This window comes from Lotus japonicus, chromosome 3, assembly GCF_012489685.1.
Source record: "Lotus japonicus ecotype B-129 chromosome 3, LjGifu_v1.2".
Taxonomy (NCBI): Eukaryota; Viridiplantae; Streptophyta; class Magnoliopsida; order Fabales; family Fabaceae; genus Lotus; species Lotus japonicus.
Genome location: NC_080043.1, coordinates 9,349,269 through 9,367,908, shown reverse-complemented (window position 1 = coordinate 9,367,908; position 18,640 = coordinate 9,349,269). Strand labels below are relative to the sequence as shown.

The 18,640-nt window shown below is 39.6% G+C and overlaps 2 protein-coding genes across 2 annotated transcripts; both read right to left on the bottom strand.

Annotated features, from left to right (window-relative positions):
* Positions 1-12: 12 nt before the first annotated feature.
* On the bottom strand, positions 13-9,467 carry LOC130743241 (G-type lectin S-receptor-like serine/threonine-protein kinase At1g11330). The gene is made up of 5 exons (XM_057595394.1): positions 8,663-9,467; positions 2,971-3,406; positions 2,615-2,737; positions 445-587; positions 13-354 (listed from the first exon to the last, which is right to left on the bottom strand). Exons 1-5 carry the CDS (start codon positions 9,338-9,340, stop codon positions 139-141), a joined length of 1,596 nt encoding a protein of 531 aa, XP_057451377.1. The 5' UTR covers positions 9,341-9,467; the 3' UTR covers positions 13-138.
* Positions 9,468-18,020: 8,553 nt separating this feature from the next.
* LOC130743559 (glycine-rich RNA-binding protein 4, mitochondrial-like) lies at positions 18,021-18,509 on the bottom strand. Its single transcript, XM_057595808.1, has one exon. The coding sequence runs from the start codon at positions 18,507-18,509 to the stop codon at positions 18,021-18,023; it is 489 nt and encodes a 162-aa protein (XP_057451791.1).
* Between the last annotated feature and the right edge of the window lie 131 nt (positions 18,510-18,640).

The following is an 18,640-nucleotide window of genomic DNA, read 5'->3' as shown; positions in this document are numbered from 1 at the left end:
TTTTGAGGGCGCTACCTATATAATAGGCATGAAGACCGAGATAGACACAAGATTTTATATAGCACGACAGTGCCATGAGAAATATGCACATGAGACGATCCCATATGTTTTAGAAGTAGAATATATAATAGGGAAGAACTAACCAAAGAGAAATGCGTCCAAACTCTTATTTGGCATGAACTCATAAACCAGGATCTGCTCATCTCGCTCAACACAACAACCAAGAAGTCTTACAAGATTGCGATGTTGAAGTTTGGAGATCACCACAACTTCATTCATGAATTCTTCTAATCCTTGTCCAGAAGCTTTTGAGAGTCTTTTTACTGCAATTTCTTGGCCATCTTCCAAATCTCCCTAGATAGGAAAAAAGAAGTTAATACTGATTAATGCAACATATATAAAATGTAAAATGGTAGGCAGCTCTCAGAAGAAGAAAAAAAGTACCTTATATACTGAACCACAACCTCCTTTCCCAAGCACATTACCCAAATGAAAGCCTTTTGTGGCGGTTGCAAGCGTTTCAAAATCAAATAGTGGTAGATAATGTAGTTTCATTTCTTTATGATCTTCGAATTGAGGCTGGCTCCCTGAATGTATTTATCATTTGTTAAGGAAAACTTGCATTGCTTTAACGAAATAAATTCAGAATTTACAAAACATTCAAACAAAAGTAACTCACTTTCCTTCACAAATCACATATAAATTAAGGGTCCTAAAATTAATTTAACAATTACGTACTTACAAGTAACACATAATTTGACTATTTACAGAAAAAAGTCAAAACACATTTTCAAATAAAACACAAATACTAATGCACGTGTTAATAGAAAATTAAGGGTAAATAAGAATCTCACATATGAAAAGAAAAATGTTAATCCATATGTAAGTGAGAGGACAAATTTTACACTCTTGTATACTTTGCTCTTATCTCAACGTAGAATTTTTTTGTTTGAGTTTTATCTGATTAATAGATCCAAGCTTAAAAGTTTATTCCAATTCCTTAATATTTGGACTGGATACGGGGTGACCCAAAATTGTGTTGTAAGTAAGTATAGGATATTGATAAGCTAGGGATAAGTGTAAAGTTGTACAAAATTGCCTTGAACTTTTTTACTTTTAACAATCATACTTATAAACTATAGCCTTGCCCTTCATCCGAACTGGGAGTCTGGGAGGGATTTATTTTTACTTCCATCACTTGATAAGATGTTTTAAGCGTTGCCATGGATTTTCCACTTCTATTTTCTTATCATCTAATCACAAAAACGGATTGCACCACTGGCTATGAAGATCTACCGGCATAAATTTGAGCCGCAACAAACCAAAAACCCTCGCCTGCAAAAATAAAACCAGCCCTAAGAAGATCTACGCGCATAAATTTGAGCCGCAATCCGGTTCAAAGCCATAAGGTCAGAGCAGTCGTACACCAAGCCCAAGCGTTTACGTACCCATCAAAAGGGCACTTCTCGCCCTAGTCATAACGCCTTGAGGTTCCGAGAATTTTGCTGGCAAAATCATCAGCTGGCGCTCTTCTAATCCATAAGTTGTTGGCAAGACCTCCGCTTGCAAACTAGACTCCCCATCTAGAACCCGCTTCTGCCTTCCTCTACGCTTCACTTTTTTAGGTCTACCCCGAGGATGATGAACTACTGTATCCAGCTACTAATATATGTTTATAAATATTATATATACTAATTAATGTACTCATATCCAGGATTTTCTAAAAATACCGTATCTCATACATACAAGTATCCGGTACCGTACTCGTATGTGAGCACTACTGGATTCAAAACAGTCCAACTTATGTGCTTGCAAATTCCAGCGTTCACGCACCAATTCTAGCCAAAGTAATGATATATACACACCTCATTTTTTAAACACTCCATTTCCACCTCTTTTTATTTCTATCTCTCTCATCTTATCATCTATCACATCTCATTTTTTCTCTCTCTTACTTTTTCTTTTCTTCCTATCTCTTTCATCATTCCACCTCTCCACCTCAAAAGAAAGGTGTGGATGAAACATTACACATTCTAGCCACGCACCGAAATTTCAGTGTTCTTGGATTATTCACGCACCAATTCTAGTCACGTCTTTATCATCACCAAGTCCACCACTTATACTATGAGTCAGTGAGTCTTATAGGATAATATTACATACAGTATCACTTAACAGCACACCAACTTTGACTATTGAGTATAGTTGGCCCTTAATTAACAGAGTGGATCGGACTTTGATCGGTAGGACCAAGCACGATTTTGTTATTTATTTTGCAGTTTGGTGTCTCTAGTAAGGACTTTAGAGCCATTTGATTATGAACAAATTAAAAAGAACATTTATTAAAATTTATCTACTAATAAGCCATTTGATTTTTATATTTTTTCTTGCCAATCATCAAGCTAATATATATATGAACACTAAAAAGTTATAGGTTTGATTGGAAGTCTAAGATGTAATGGAGAATTTGAAGAAATACAATCCATTATATCTATGCAATTTGCAAACTAGCATGATGCCCAGCTGCCACATGAAATAATACTCTCTTTTCTAATAGCACAAGAAAAACGTGAATGCTCTTGAAATTATGTAAGAAATGGTAACAAGGCAACGTTACCTGTAGGCTTGGCAGTGAATTTCCGCCACAAAATATATGAACAAACAGCTAAGGTAACTGCACCAATTGCCACAGAAATGGCAATAATCAATTTCATGTTTCCATTTCCCCCTTTGCCTTTAACTGCATGTATAAAAAATAAAACAAGTTGAAAACTTAGAGCTTGCGTTTAATTTAGCATTAGAAATATGAAACTGAAAAAATAACACCTATGGATACATCTTTAAACTTCAACAAAGAGTATATCAGTATTTTTCTGTTTTCATACTTTCTAGCGCGGTAAACTCTAGAAGAACTCGGTAACACATGGAACCAGAGGATAATTCTGAAAATGAAAGGGAGAAGAAGACACACACCTAGTTCAGCAGGCACACGAATGAAGAGATCAACACCTCCACTTGGAAATTTCTGCAAATCAATCAAATCCCTACTCCAATACATGCAACCAATATAAGGATCATGCCCATAAGCCAAACAAGAACAATTTCCTAAGCAATCCCTCCCACACTTATCTTGATCCCCATCAGATCTCTCTGCAAAGTCAGGCACCTTCATATTATTAAACAACAAAAACCCATCTTGCTGCACTTCACTCCCATTTTTCACCTCCACACACCGCAGCTCCGCCGTCCTCACGCACCCGCCGGTCCAATTCTTCGCGCTCCACGCCCCCGCATCCCGCGGCCTAAACCCTTCAAAACAGCTGTAAATCGGGTCACTCGAAGCGTCAGAGTTCCCAAAAGCCCCACAAGTGACATAGAAATCACACACATTCTGGGTGCAAATATGGTTCTCTTGACCGGTCCCGAAGGCTTTGACTTGCGGAATGAACTAACAGAATTAGTCGATGGGCCCGATCCAATCTTTGATGCGATTCATGCTTGGTCACCTGGACTTGTCTCAGAGTTCAGAATCACTTGGCTCAGGTGCTTTGGTTTCCCAATTCATATGTGGGACCGGAAGTGCTTTGAGGAATTACTTCGTCCGGTGGGGGATTTGGTGGCTATCGATGACAGAACCGCAGCCTTTTCCACCCTGGAATACTACAGATTGCAAGTGCGTACAGGTTTCCATACGGAGGTGTCTCAATTTAGAAGCATTGTTATCAATGGGGTGACATATAGTATTCGCCTGATAGAGGAGACCTCAGACTTCAGTTCACTGGCTTGTAGTTGTCGTTGCATGGGCCAGGAGGAAGAAAGTGATGACGGGGTTTCAGAGGAATGGTCATTGAATGAAAGTTTGCAGAGCCCGGCGCGGCAGTGGTATGCTAGCGATGTGGCGGCGGAAACGGTTCCTGATACCGTAGCTATGAAAGATGATGAATTGGCATTGAATACGGAAGATGCGCTGAATCAGTCCACAGGTGAGAGCAATAACGGGCGCGAATTCCATGCAGGCCGTAAAGGGGAGGATTTTGAAATTCCGTGTACTGCGTTACCAAATAATCAGGAGGAATCTTTGGTGAAGGTTGGACTGTCATTAACGGCAACATTGAAAGCAAACAATTTAAATTTAAATGATGTGGTGATTAGTGAGTCAGCAGGAGGTGAGGAAGGTTCTAATTCTAACTCTGTGGGGCCCGTTCATTTAAATGAAGAAAGTGGCCAGGTTGTGTTAGGTCACGGCCCACTTGCTGATGGACCAATTAATGAGGAGTGGGGCGGGTCGGGTGAGGTAGCACCGACCCAGGAAGCTTCACAACGTTCGCCCCTTTCCAGTGAGCCACGTGCGGATGAGATAAATAGGAAAGAAAACACAACGTCAGAATCAGGGGACCTTCAATTTGATCCCATCGATTCAACGTTGAATCGAGCTATCTCAGGGAGGGCAAGGAGAATCGTACCAGCGGTGGAGGTAAAGAATGCGTTTGGTGTTTTTTGTGAAAGACCCGCGGCTAGGGTCGTGGGTGGGAGCACTGTTTCAGAGCCAATTTTGTCCCATGAATTCCCATCTCTGTCAGCAGCTGAGAAACGAAAGAGGTTGAGAAGTCTTTTGTGCGACTCGTTGTCGGATTCTGCCCCGGCGACTCACTGTCCTGTGACTTGGCTGCGAGGTGAAGCTAAAGAAGCTCGTAACATGTGGGAGTTGTGTAAAAAATTTGGGGTTTCTTTTGAAGGACAGGAATAGGAGGTCATTGATAAGTTGATTGAACTTGAGCGGCGTGATGCGCATGGGAACAGAGGCAATAATGGAAGGATAAATAGAGATTGCTCATGAAGATCCTATCTTTCAATGTTAGAGGTTTGGGGGTGGGGGAGAAAAGAAGGGTAATCAGAGAGGTAGTCAACCAAAATTATGTTGAAATGCTTTGCATTCAGGAAACCAATGTTCAGTTTGTTGATAGAAGATTGTGCTCTCTGCTGTGGGGTGACTCTGATTTTGATTGGAGGGCAATCCCAGCTGTGAATAGTGCAGGCGGATTACTTTGTATTTGGAATGCAAAGGCTTTTGCTGTGGAAGAGGTTGTTCAGGGAGGAGGTTTCCTTGGCTTAGTTGGTGTTTGGACAGCGAATCATCACAGGTGTGTAATTGTTAACATTTACTCTGCTTGTGGTTTAGCTGACAAGAGAGCCTTGTGGTCTAGTTTGCTTGAATGGCGTCAGCAATGCCAGGATCTTTCTTGGTGTCTATTGGGGGATTTTAATGCTGTCAGATATGAGGATGAACGTCGAGGTGTGGCAGGGGTGTTGCCTTGTCAAAGGAGGGAGATGGCTGAGTTTAATTTATTTATTGACAGTATGGAGCTGCTGGATTTACCGGTAGCAGGTAGGAAGTTTACTTGGCGTCGGCCGAATAACCAAGCGCAGAGTAGAATTGACAGATTTTTGGTTTCCAAGGAGTGGTGTGATGCTTGGCCGAATTGTTCTCAGTTGGTCCTCAACCGTGATATTTCTGATCATAGTCCTCTGTTGCTCCGTCAGTCGTTTCAGGATTGGGGCCCGAAGCCCTTCAGGGTGCTGAATTGCTGGCTTGATGATCATAGACTTCGACCTTTTGTTGAGCAAACTTGGGCAGGTTTGCGTGTTCGAGGTTGGGGAGCATTTGTGCTAAAGGAGAAGCTCAAAGGTTTGAAAGGGAGTCTAAAAGATTGGAACTCTCAGGTGTTTGGTGATATGAAAACTAGAAGGGAAACAATTGTTCAAAGTATTAATTCCCTTGATGTCAAAGAGGAGGAATAAGGTCTTTCTATGGAGGAGGAGGACAAACGCAGGGAGTTACTTTCAGAGTTTTGGTCTGTGTTGCGTCATCATGAGTCTATCCTTTGTCAAAAGGCTCGATCAAGGTGGATTTCAGAAGGTGATCAGAATTCACCTTTTTTCCATTCGGTAATTAACTGGAAGCGTCGTGTAAATTCCTTAGTTGGTTTGTTGGTGGAGGATTGTTGGGAGGAAGACCCAAATAGGGTGAAAGTAGCAGTTCAAGAATTCTTTGTAATAAGTTCAGGTCAGAGGTCTGGCAGCGACCAAAGCTTGATGGGGTTCAGTTCAAAACAGTGTCTGAGAGAGACAATGCAGATCTGATTGGGTCTTTTGATGAGATAGAAATAAAAAATGCAGTTTGGGCTTGTGGTGGGAATAAAAGTCCGGGACCAGATGGATTTAATTTTAATTTTATACAGAAGTTTTGGGACGTTTTGAAGGGTGATGTGATCAAGGTAGTGAAGGAATTCTGGCGTAGGGGAGCGTGGCCAAGGGGGTGCAATGCGTCATTCATTGTTCTAATTCCAAAGGTAACAAATCCTCAGGCTCTCAATGATTTCCGGCCTATTTCTTTAATTTGGTGCATTTATAAGGTGATTTCTAAGCTGTTAGCAACTAGACTGCAAGCTGTTATTGGAAAGGTGATTGATGACAAGCAATTTGCTTTTATAGGGAACCGGAATATGCTGGATAGTGTGGTGGTGGTTAATGAGGTTGTGCATGAGGCCAAAACGAAAAAGCGACCGAGCATCATTTTCAAAGTGGATTATGAGAAGGCATATGACTCTGTTGAATGGGATTTTTTGCAGTACATGATGGAAAGATTGAATTTTAGCGCGAAATGGATTGGGTGGATTATGAGTTGCCTCAAGTCAGCATCTGTTTCAGTTCTGGTGAATAGTAGTCCAACAGGGGAATTTGTCATGGAAAAGGGGCTTAGACAAGGTGATCCCCTTGCTCCTTTTTTATTTCTAATTGTTGCTGAGGGCCTTAATGGCTTATTCCAGAGTGCAGTGAATTTGGGGGAGTTCAAAGGGATTCCAGTTGGGTCAGGGGGCGACCTGGTTGTCTCTCTCTTGCAGTTTGCTGATGACACTGTATTTCTGGGGGAGGCATCCATTCAGAATTTGGTGGTTCTCAAATGTGTGCTCCGCTGCTTTGAGCTTGTTTCTGGTCTTAAGGTGAATTTTCATAAGAGTAGGCTAGCTTCTATTGCTACTGCTTCTGGTGCTCTCCAGCAGTTTGCTTCTTTTCTGAACTGCAAGATCATGAGTATACCGTTTACTTACTAGGGTATTCCAGTGGGGGGGAGGGCAAGCAGTGCCAAAACTTGGGAGCCAGTTTTGAAGAAGATAAGAAGTAGACTCTCTTTGTGGAAACAGAAGCTGATTTCGTTTGGGGGTCGAATCTGTTTGATTCAGAGTGTACTTTCTGCTTTGCCACTCTTTTTCCTGTCATTCTTTAAAATGCCAGCTTGTGTGCTTCAGACATGTAATCGCATTATGCGCAGTTTCCTCTGGGGTGGCAGTGAAGGGGATAGGAAAATTGCTTGGGTAAGCTGGGATCAGGTTTGTCTTCCAAAGGAGGTTGGTGGGTTGGGTTTGAAAGATTTAGCATTATTTAATAAATCACTCCTCAGAAAGTGGATGTGGAGATGGAAGACTGAGAAAGAGGCACTTTGGTGCAGAATTATTAAAGCTAAGTACGAGGATGGGTCTTTTATGCAGGCATCGGGGTGGTGGAGAGATGTGCAAAACGCTTGCTGTTTGGGTTCCAATAATTGGTTTGAGGAGGGTGCTGCCAAAACAGTAAAAGGAGGAGACAGTACACTTATGTGGCTGGAGGATTGGGCTGGTTGTGATCCTCTTAGGAAAGTTTATTATAAGCTCTATAACCTGTCCAGGGTCAAGCGTGCGGTAATTAGAGATTGTGAGGTGTGGTCTAATGGTTCGTGGCAGTGGAATCTTCCTTGGCGGCTACCGTTGGGGGTGCGTGAGCAGGTTATGGTGCAAGCTATGTTAAGGACTATTAATACTGTTGCTATGTGTGAGGGTGTGTTGGATAGGTGGACTTGGAGCCCGACGTCGGATGGTCTTTACTCTGTGAATTCTGCTTATGTCTTTTTGCAGGAACCAGTATTGCGTCCTGTTGACTGTGTGTTCAAGCTTATTTGGAATTCATTTGCTCCATCTAATGTCAAGGCGTTTACTTGGCGGTGCATTCTTAATCGTCTTTCGTCCATGGATAATTTGTTGAAGTGGGGTGTTATCTTGCAGAATGGAGCGGAGCTGTGTAAGTTTTGTGTCAGTGAGGTAGAATCAGCGTCCCACCTTTTATTGTCATGTCCTGTTTCATTGGCATTATGGTTGGATTGTTACTGTTGGATTGGCTTTCAAACTGTCCTTCCAGGAAATTTGAGAGATCATTTTCTGCAATTTTATTTCGGTTGGAGTGAGCAGCAACAGTTGGGTATGTTGTCAGTTTGGTGGGCCATGGTATGGACGGTTTGGTTGATTAGGAATGGAATTGTTTTCAGGAATGAGCAAGTATGCTGGACCAATGCTTTAGACCTGGTAAAGTGGCGGTCATGGCAATGGAACAGGGCAAATATGAAAGGATTTTGTTATTCTTTGTTTGAATGGCACTCAAATCCTCTCTTGTGTGTTTGTTCTTCTTAAGTGCTTGTTAGCATAACTGGTTTTCTACTTGTTTTTGTACTGTTTCTAGTTTTATTTCTGTTTTGAGCTTTGTTTTCTTTTTTCCTTGTATTGGGTTGGAGTACCCCTTGTAATTCTTAATCAATACAATTTTGGCTTATCTAAAAAAAAAAAAAAAAAAGTCTTACTATTTCTATCTTGTTGTAAAAGCTTATATATTGAAGTGAACCATTAGAAGTCATGTGCAGAATTCCAAAGGTGTTCTGCTTACCGTAATTGTAAGTAAGATAAGAATTTCCATGACCATCATCCTTTTGAAATTCCCATCCAGCCAGATACTCAGTTAGCATCCTCGGTGCGCCGAGGAAAACTCGTCCATTCCTTGGACCAGTTCTCCAATATGGATGAGTTTTGTTGCGCCAGAAAAACACTTCTGGAGTGTCCAATCGTTCTAGACTAGCTGTGAAGTAGCCTGAAGAGGGATCAGTACTATTTTTCCATGTGGTGTACTGGATTTTCTTCAGGGTGATTCGGTTCGTCGCGATTCTCATTCCTGGGACAGCTGATCCGCTAGGATGGGAGTAAGTGTCCCAAACTGTTTCTCCGGTTTCATCATCTCGCAGGATCAGGTTTCCTGAATCGAGAATCTGAGCTGTTCTCGTTGAGTTGCTTGAAATTGAAATGTTTGTTGACCATATCACCCGGTTCTGAGCGTTCAAGATTACAAGATTTCCATCCTTGTAGGATTGGGAGATGTGCCAGATTGCTACGTAGCGATTTGTGGAGTTTTCAGGGGTGAAGAATCCTAGCTTGTGTCTTCTTGAAGATGATTTGTATTTGGTTTTGATGGATGGGGTGGATTGCATTTTGAAGCTGGTGGTGAAGTAAAACAAACTGCATGGGAATTATATTATGGTGATTTTCTTGGTCAAGAGGATAAGGATTGTAATATAAAGGTTGATTTTTGTTTTATTTTTATTTTTGTTCTCTTCAATACTCTATTTTTTAAAGAATAATTATTGGTTCACACCTCAAAATAAGGTGGAAAGAGTTGGAGCAGGAGAGAGATGAGAAGAAAAGAAAAAGTAAGAGAGAGAAAATATAAGATGTGATAGATGATAATAGGAGAGAGATAGAAATAAAAATTGTGAAAATGAAGTGTATAAAAAAGAAGTGTGTATATATTATTATTGTTTTTTAAAACTAGCTTTGTTTTCTGTTTTTTATTTTTTATTTTCCCCCCTCATTTTGTTTTGATTTCAATTTTCTATGTGTTTTTCTCTTATTTCTCTTTTCGTTAACTTTTTTTCATTTTACTTATTTTAACCGATAACCGACATTGTGCCTTTCGCTATTTTTTTCTGACACTATCCAGTACATGGCATAGTAAATTATAGGCTTAAAGGGTCCAAAGGCCCCTGAGATTATAAAGGGAATCAGTTCCAGGACCTAGAAAAAAATTTCATCAAATTGGGTCTCTAAATTTTTTTTTAATTCAATTAAGGACAAAGGCCGTAAGACTTCAATTTTATCCTAGTCATTAATTCCACGTGGCATTTTTATTATTTTTTTTTAAATTGAAAAATTATAAAACTTTACTTTTTAATTCCAACTCATTTATTTAAGCTAAAAAAAATAAAAAACTTTATAAAATCTATAATTTAAATAAAATCTCTAATCTAATAATTCCTTGACTAAATAATAACCTAATCTAATAATAACAAACCCCTGATTCTAATCTGTAAAACAAACCTAATATAACTTTGACTGATATTCTCATCTTCTTCATCCATCGTTTTTTTTTTCTCATCTCCTCCTCCTCCTTCTTTCTCTCCTCCTCCTCCTCCTCCTCCTCCTCCTTAACTCATCCCAGAAATCTTAACCCAATAATCCCTGAATCATGATCTTCAATCCAAAACCCAAACTAAGAAACCTCAACACAGAAACCCCGAACTCAAGTTAGAATCAAGCTTCTCTCAGGCTCCTTTCTTTATTCTGGTCTAGGATTCAAAGAGATAGGAGGAAGATCTTCAAGAAAGTACCTTCCTTTACCCCAACCTCCACCCCCACCCACTCCCTACCACAAAGATCTGGATCTGAGTGCCACGGAAGAAAGAAATTGAGAGGGAAAGAGCGCGACGGCTGGGTGCGATGGAGAACTGATCTCCTTCCCAAGATCCGGTGCTGCCACGCCACCACTATCTTCTCTTCTTCATCTTCTTGGCCGAGAGGACCAGACTCGACAAGGGATTGAACCTCTCTTTTATTGAATGGGAAGAACGAGGAAGAGATGAGGATAAGGAACCCGCTTCCTCGCATGCTTTCTGCTGTCCTATCAGCACTTGTATGCTCGTTGCTGGGGAGGGTGAATTCATGGAGACTATGCCAATAATTCGATCTTGTACTTTTGATTTGCGAAGGCTCTGGTGTAGTGGTGGGGTTGGGGAGCGTGACCTGGTAAAGAGGGTGAGAAGAGATTGGGGTTTTTCCCCAGCAAAGATGAAGAATTTTTGTTTTTGAAATTAGGATAAAGAAAGATGAAGAATTGTATTATTGTGATTTTGAAGAGTGGAGAGATTAATTGATGAATTGAAGAAGAATGTGGATGGGTGAGTGTGCTTTTCTGGGTAATGATTTGATTTTCTGGGTGGGTATGCTTTTCTGAGAAATCCCAAATTGATTTAGGTTTTTTTTTATTTGGGGGATTTATATTTAGATTAGGATTTTATTAAGTTTTTTTTTTCTCTGCTTATATAACTGACTTGGAATTAAAATTAAAATTTTAATTAATTTTTCTAATTAAAAAAAAATAAAAAAGCCACGTGGTAACGATGACTATGACAAAATTGAGCTGTGGCAACATTTGGCCTTAATTGAATTAAAAAAAAATTAGGGACCCAATTTGATGAAAAAAATTTCTAGGTCCTGAAACTGATTCCCTTTGTAATCTCAGGGGCCTTTGAACCTTTTAAGCTTAAATTATATGAATAATGATATGAGGCACGAGAACTTCCATGCACGAGACCCACGACAAGTGCATCTTACCATTTTTTTTTTTTTGTCTTTTTATTTATTAACAATTTAAGTTGTTTCCAATAAAACATGAAACAACTTGTCGTGCTGCTCTGGGTGTTCCAATTCCTTCGTGCTCTATAGGCTGTAGCAATGCTCAAATTATATATAGGTTTTCCGCTATTTTCTGCGATGGACGGTTAACAAAACTAATTTCAATTGAATATAAAGAGATAATGATCAAATATCACAAACGATATTTTGCCCTAACCATTTGAACTACGTCAATTCCACTTACACATTTAAGAGATTTTCCAGTATCTTAATCAAATTAAGATGCAAGAATTTCCATACTTTATTAGTACAGCACTTCCAGAAAATTGCAGGATGCACCTCCTACAGCATGGACAGCAGCTCTGGAGTAATAGGCAGAGGGTGGGTTCGCAAACAATCTGGCTAGCAATAATCTGGACGTTGTGGCTACACCGAAACCGGGTAATTTTTAGAGAAGGTGTGAAGGATGCTGAAAGAGTCTTTGACTTAGCCCAAATGCGTGCTTGGAACTGGCTAAAAGCACGCTATAAGTGCTTCCGATACTCCCTCTACGAGTGGGTGACAAATCCAGTTTATTGTCTTCAAATCTTGTAGCTGTTTACTGGAGTTGTTTATTGCTGTGTAATCAACATTGTGCTGCTGTGTTTCTCTGCATCAGATTGGAGTCTGGAAACAACTTATGAGGACTGGTTCCATGTGCTTGTTTCCCTGCATTCTTTGCCTGTAGCTGCTGTTTTGAGAACTTGTTTTGCTTTTCCCCTACCCTCTTTTATTGGCGCTTATTTTCTTGTAGCCTTAGAGGGATAGGCTTCTCTTTTTGTAGCAGACCTTTGTAGACCCTATTTTTTGGGTTTATTTCTTTGTATTTGGTTTTGGGTACACCTAGTACCCACTTTAATTCAATTTTGCTTATAAAAAAAAACTTATATATCATCAGTAAATGCTAAAGATTAGAATAAGATTAGATTGGACTATAAAGATCGGTAGGTGCTGAGCAATTTCAACATATATATCAATGAGAAGATATGCAGCATTTCATCTTCTTTGGTCCTTGAGTAATGTTCTTCATAACATTATATTCCATTTCCTATTAGCATGATATATTGAATATAAATCGCAGATGATGAGGGGTATAGAATTTCACAGAAACAAATTTGTCCTCATCCACCCGAACCCTAACCTACTTCTAGTCCCCTAATGCTATGTTTGTATATATGGTGAAAATGAGAGGAAAAAATATAAGAGAAACGAACATAAAAGGAAAGAATATAAGAGAAAAATGAGATGATTTCACTAAAATAAACGTAAACTCACTAATATTTAGAATAAAGACTCAACACTTATCAAGGAAAAAGAATTTTAACTTTTACATGACATTTAAGTTAAATGAAAACATTTTTTGAAACTGAAATTAAATGAAAACTTCACAGATAATTAATCAATTTTTAAAATGAAAATCTTCCATCTTAAACACTCTTAAACCACGAAATTATTCAACTTATACTCTCCCATTTTGTATTTGACGCATTATAATTGGCTCACTATCAAATATTCAAAAAAAGAACAATTACCTTATGATAATTATTCAAAATAAATATAATTCTTTTAGATAATGATTAAGGTTATTATTAGGATGTCAATTACTACCTGTATATGGAGATCCCTACGGGATTGCCTCATTTTGGGCCCCGATCTTTGGGAATTTCCCCTGTGGGGATGGAGACGAAATCCCTCCCAAGACAAATTTGGAGATGGGGTGAGATCACACTCTCGCCTCGTATACATAGGTAAAAATTCAATAATACATTCAAGTAGCTAATTAAATATAAAGGACCATAAACATAGCCGTTTAGGTATTTCAAAATCTCAGTTTGAATAACATATATTTAATGAAGATAAAAAATGTTAACTGATGTAAAGAAATTTATTGTTATACAGAATTATATATTATTTCAATTTTTATATGAATATATTTTTTTATAGGCTTTATATGAATATATATATATATATATATTTTTTTTTTAAGTGTGTTTTTTAGAAATGTTTATGTACGATTACTTCATGACGTAATGTTCCGGCAATAACTTGACTGTTCGATACTTTTTTTGCAAATTATATTTTATTCGGCGATGAGTTTTTCGATGACTTAATGTTGAATGATATATTTTGAGTGTTAGTGTCACGAAATTTCAATCAATGTTATTTGAACTTTATTTTATATTTTTATGGAATTTAACAATGTTTCATTTTCATTTGTGGTTTATATATTTAACCATTTGTGCTTCATGTATAAATTTATATATTTAATTTAGTTATTATGTTATTTTTAATGATTTGTTTGTCGTCCCATGTGAACCAAAGGGGACCTGTGGAGAGGTGGGGGTTGGGGATATGGTGAAATTCCACCCCGCCACGAGGATGGTGAGTGGGTACGGGTACAAAAAAGGGATGTGGGGATAGGGAGTGAAGAGACGCTCTCTGCCCCACGCGGATTCCATCCGTAGTTATTATCTCTGAATATGATCCCAAATTTCTCTTTCCTCTAATTTTTCATCTTTACCTTGTTAAAATCTGACACCTCATAAAATAATCGTTGAAATCCCAAATAAATCTCTAAAATTCAAAATAACCTCTGAATCAAAATTTCCAAATAAATTTTCAAAATTTAATTTATTTTGACAAAATAATTTTTTTTCAATTTCTTTTGGTCAATAACCTCTGCCCCTTTACTGGTATGGATAGCCTAAATGGTACTTGATGGATTAAAATTTCTCAAATACTGGGTTCAAATCCTACTGGTATCTTGATACCAAAAAATAAAAAGCTTAATACATCAGAAGACCCCTGAAATTGTAAAGGGAATCAGTTTCAGGGCCTGTAAAGTTTTCGCATCAAATTGGGTCCATATTTTTTTTAATTCAATTAAGGACAAAGTGTGTCTGATGTTGAAGTGCCTTCAATTTTAGCGTACTCAACATTTCCACGTGACATTTGGAATTATTTTTAATTGAAAAATTTTAAAATTTAATTTTTTAATTCCATACCCTCTCAAATTAACCCCAAATCATCTTCATCAAAACCAAACTCATGTAAATTTTCATTAACCTAGCAAAGCCCACCACTGTGTTCAACCCCAAACCAGAACAGGATTCTGAAAAAAAAAAAGATCTGGGATAGAACAAAGGGTGCGGAGGTTGAAGCGGTGGTGACACGATCCAATTTTTCAACAAAAATATTCTTCAACCTTCTTCAACCTTCCTACCTAGCAAAACGCACCACTAGCCCCTCAACATCTTACCCAGATTCGTCTTATTTCTCTCATTCTGCCAGCAAACAACGCATCACCTCACCTAATCGAGCACCTTGGTGACGCCTTCTCCGTCGACCCTTTCTCTCCATGTAAAACCTTCAATATATTAAATAAATTATTACGAAATAATTATATTACTATAATAATATATAAAATTGCTTGATGATTATCTGTTACCTTTTTTTTTTTTGGAAAACCAAATATATATATATATATTATATATAATAAAGAGGAAGAGGCTAAGCTCAAATAGGATAATGAGGATACAACAAACCAAAACCTCAAACATCCCTAGAATGCACAATCGCCTAGCCACCATCTAAGGTATAAACAACAATAACCTCTCTAAACAAAAGAGAAGCCAAACCAAAGACCTAAAACAGAATCAAAAGAAACACCAAGAGCTGAAACAACACTCAAGGCGGCCACCACTCCTCCATTTCCTGTGCCAGGCCGCGAATAGCCATCTCGTTGATAAAGGTTTTTTCCTTGTTAGTACTGCTTTGGAACTAAACCCTTATGATTCAATCATAGCAAAGCAGATACGGGTTTATCGTCCTCAGGGATTGTGTGAACATTAGTTCCACCAGTTAAACATTGATCTGAGCGGATACAAAGATGTTTGATAAATTGTTTTTGTGATTTTGAATATAAAAGAAAACAGTAAAAGAAGGTTTACTGAGGTAACAAAGAAGAAAACGTATTTAGATATGTCGTCACCTAGTCCTTTGATTGTTTTCAACTCAAACACTTATGTAATGGTTCATTTCACTTATGATGCCGAGAGCTATCCACCTAACTATCCCTAGCCTAGGTGAATCTATCAGTTGGAATTCCTAGACGTAATCCCTTACCATCTAGAAAACCCAAAAGGAATAATATAACTCAAGTTCTCTCTTAAAGACATTCCCAATGACCAATCTATCCTAATACAAGGTATCCTAGGCTTGCGAATCTCCGTTCTCACCCGGAAACTCCTGTTAGAACTCAGAACCCCACCTATCACGTGGAAATCCACTATTGCTCTTACCTAAGATATTCTCACCTTAAGACAATTGGTTCAGTGAGTGGTTTCTCTCTTGAACCGGACCTGCATTTATCTCCCGATCTCATGCTAGTCCTCGGAAATCTAACGCAAATCACTGATACTTGAAGCACATAAAGCAAAACTTTAACACACAAATTGTGACCTAAGACATAGGTGTTCTACCTTCATTGAACTAAGTATACACTAATTCATATCAACCTTCCAATCTATTTATAAATTAGTGAACTCTTTTGATTATCAATTGATTGGTTAGAAGCATGAAGCATAGAAAGAAACACCATACATGAAAGATTATCATTTACATTCATGAAAAGAGTTTATAACAAATCAAAGAATCAAGTTTCAATAATCTAAATACAAAAATAGAAACAACATGTACAAGGGATAAGGAAGAAGAGATGAAACCCAGAAGAACGACGAAGGATCTACGGCGATGGAAGCTTTCCCAAGCTTTCCATCGCCTCCGAGAGGTTGTCACGGTCCTTCGGCGGTCGCCGCCACGCTCCGGAGCTTCAATCTTTCAATCCTAGACCCAGGGACCCTTCCTCCATGAAGCCCAGCCTCCTATGAATGTTTAGGGAGGAAAAAATGGAAGAGAATGGAAGAGATATGGAAGAGATCCTGAAAATTTCGTGGTCTGGCCTTTTATAGAATTTCTGGCCGACCTTAGTTGGCTCAAGCCAAGCTAAGTTGGCTCGAGCGAACCTTTCTTCATGCTGAAGTAGTTAAGACCGCCTTCAGTCCGCTCAAGCTAACTCAAGTTGGCTTAAGCGAACTATGCTGAAAATCTACTGTAAAGTGATGGCTTGAGCCAACTTTTGAGCCAACTTTCTTCACTTGGTTTTCTTGCTCAAATCTTCATGAAACTCCAACCTACATCAAAAACCAAAGATTAAACAAAAAAACTCACAATATTTACACGATTTCTACATCAAATTAAGTATTTACTAAATTCACTACTTTGGGGACTAAAATGATGAATAAATGAAGCACACACGTAAGATAAGTGCCTAAAAAGATAACCAAATATGCGTAAAAATGACACTTATCACTCGTCTCCACCGTCAAAAGTACAACCGAGAAGTTTACCAACCATCCACGCCTTCGTAGCACGCGTCCAGTAAGGACCACATGGAGCGCTGCCCGAAACCAACGGAGCAGGACGAACCAAGGGCAAGGTCACACTCGAGGAAGGACCACCACCATCAACCACAGCCGGAACCACACAAGTCGCCGGAGGCATTTGACGGGGCTTACGACCCCTCTTAACCATTTTTGGACGCCCTCTCTTACGAGAGAGAACAACAGGAACAGAGGCATCCAAAGACGGTGCAACCACACCAACTGCCGAGTTAAGGCGCTGATGATGGGCGACCCCACCATCTTCAAACGAAACCAAACACTCGGGCCTAGGAGGAAGAAAAACAAGTACATCATCCGCAACACTAGGAAGAGTCGGGCCAAGCCCATCGTCTCCCACAACAATCGTCTCAGCTGGCGGTAGAAGAGATCGAAAAGGTAGCAAATCAAGGAGACAACGACCAAGAAAAGAATCCATCAAGAAGACATCAGGGGAAGATCTCAGAAAAGACAAAGGAACCCGCAAGTCGAAAGGCAAAGCCATAACAACCTTCCCTGCTCTGAAGACAAGGCTACGCACAAGGGTTACCAAAACAGCACCCACCGAGTTATCATCAAAGATGATACCTCTAATACCAGGCTGATTAATACTAGAAGAACACACCGACAAGTCCTGCGAAGAATTGACTACCAACTCACTACAAGCGTTCGAAGGGGCATCAACTAGAAGAGGCAAGTCATCAAGCACCTCAGCCAAAGAAGAAGCAACAACACCTTCAACATCTACTGCCACTCCAAAGGAACAACCAATTTCCGGGAAAAGAGAATCATCCCTCCCTCTGACAACAAAGGTCGAACCACCTTGCGAAATTGATCCAAAAGTCTTAGGGAAAAGAACCTCATCTGGGATGCTCAACCCCATCTCGCCGCAAATGCCAGCAATAGAAAAACCCTCCATATCTGTCAACCACGGAACGGTAACAACATCCCTATCAAAAGCAGGGTGAACCAACACATCATCCCCGACGGAGCAAAACGTCGCCTAAGAATCCTTCTTTAAACCCACAACAACATCTCTCCAAGAGGAAGCACCAAGACCAGAAGCCGAAACCCTAGAGGCAAGTCGATTAGCATAGACTTTGGAGTCGACATCCATCACAACCTTATTGGGGGGCTTAGCCAAAGACACATAGAGACAAGCTTTACCCAATCGAAACCCATCCAAACGTTTAATCGCCGTAGTAGCAGCCTTCAACGACGAGAAACAGACAAATGCAAAGCGAAAACGTCGCCCCGACCTCTTAGAGCGCTGGACGAAAACGTTCATCAAGCAACCAAATTGAGCGAACAAATCTCTAATCTGATGATAGGAAATCGAGTCAAAGATGCCATCCACAAAAAGAGCCACACGAACCTTAGAAGACCCGAGTCGACCCGAACCAGCAACAGTCCTAAACCCACCATCTTCTTCATCATTTCCACCCTCGTACCCATCACCACAATCGCTGTTTTCCCCAAAACCAGACCCCATTCACAGCAGAATAGACAAGAGGAGCAGGGTCAGAGGACAAAAAGAGGTATAGCACCAGCGGAAAAGACCAAACGAGTCGACGTCTTTGCCGACCCAGAAACGCCACGCGAAGGAAGCTGGGGAGACCCACG

Coding starts and splice junctions, on each gene's coding strand:
- LOC130743241 (XM_057595394.1), bottom strand. CDS start 9,340: ATGCAATCCACCCCATCCATCAAAACCAAATACAAATCATCTTCAAGA. Junction 2,738..2,970: donor TCGTGTGCCTGCTGAACTAG/GTGTGTGTCTTC, acceptor TTATACATGCAG/TTAAAGGCAAAGGGGGAAAT. Junction 588..2,614: donor ATTCACTGCCAAGCCTACAG/GTAACGTTGCCT, acceptor AAATACATTCAG/GGAGCCAGCCTCAATTCGAA.
- LOC130743559 (XM_057595808.1), bottom strand. CDS start 18,509: ATGGGGTCTGGTTTTGGGGAAAACAGCGATTGTGGTGATGGGTACGAG.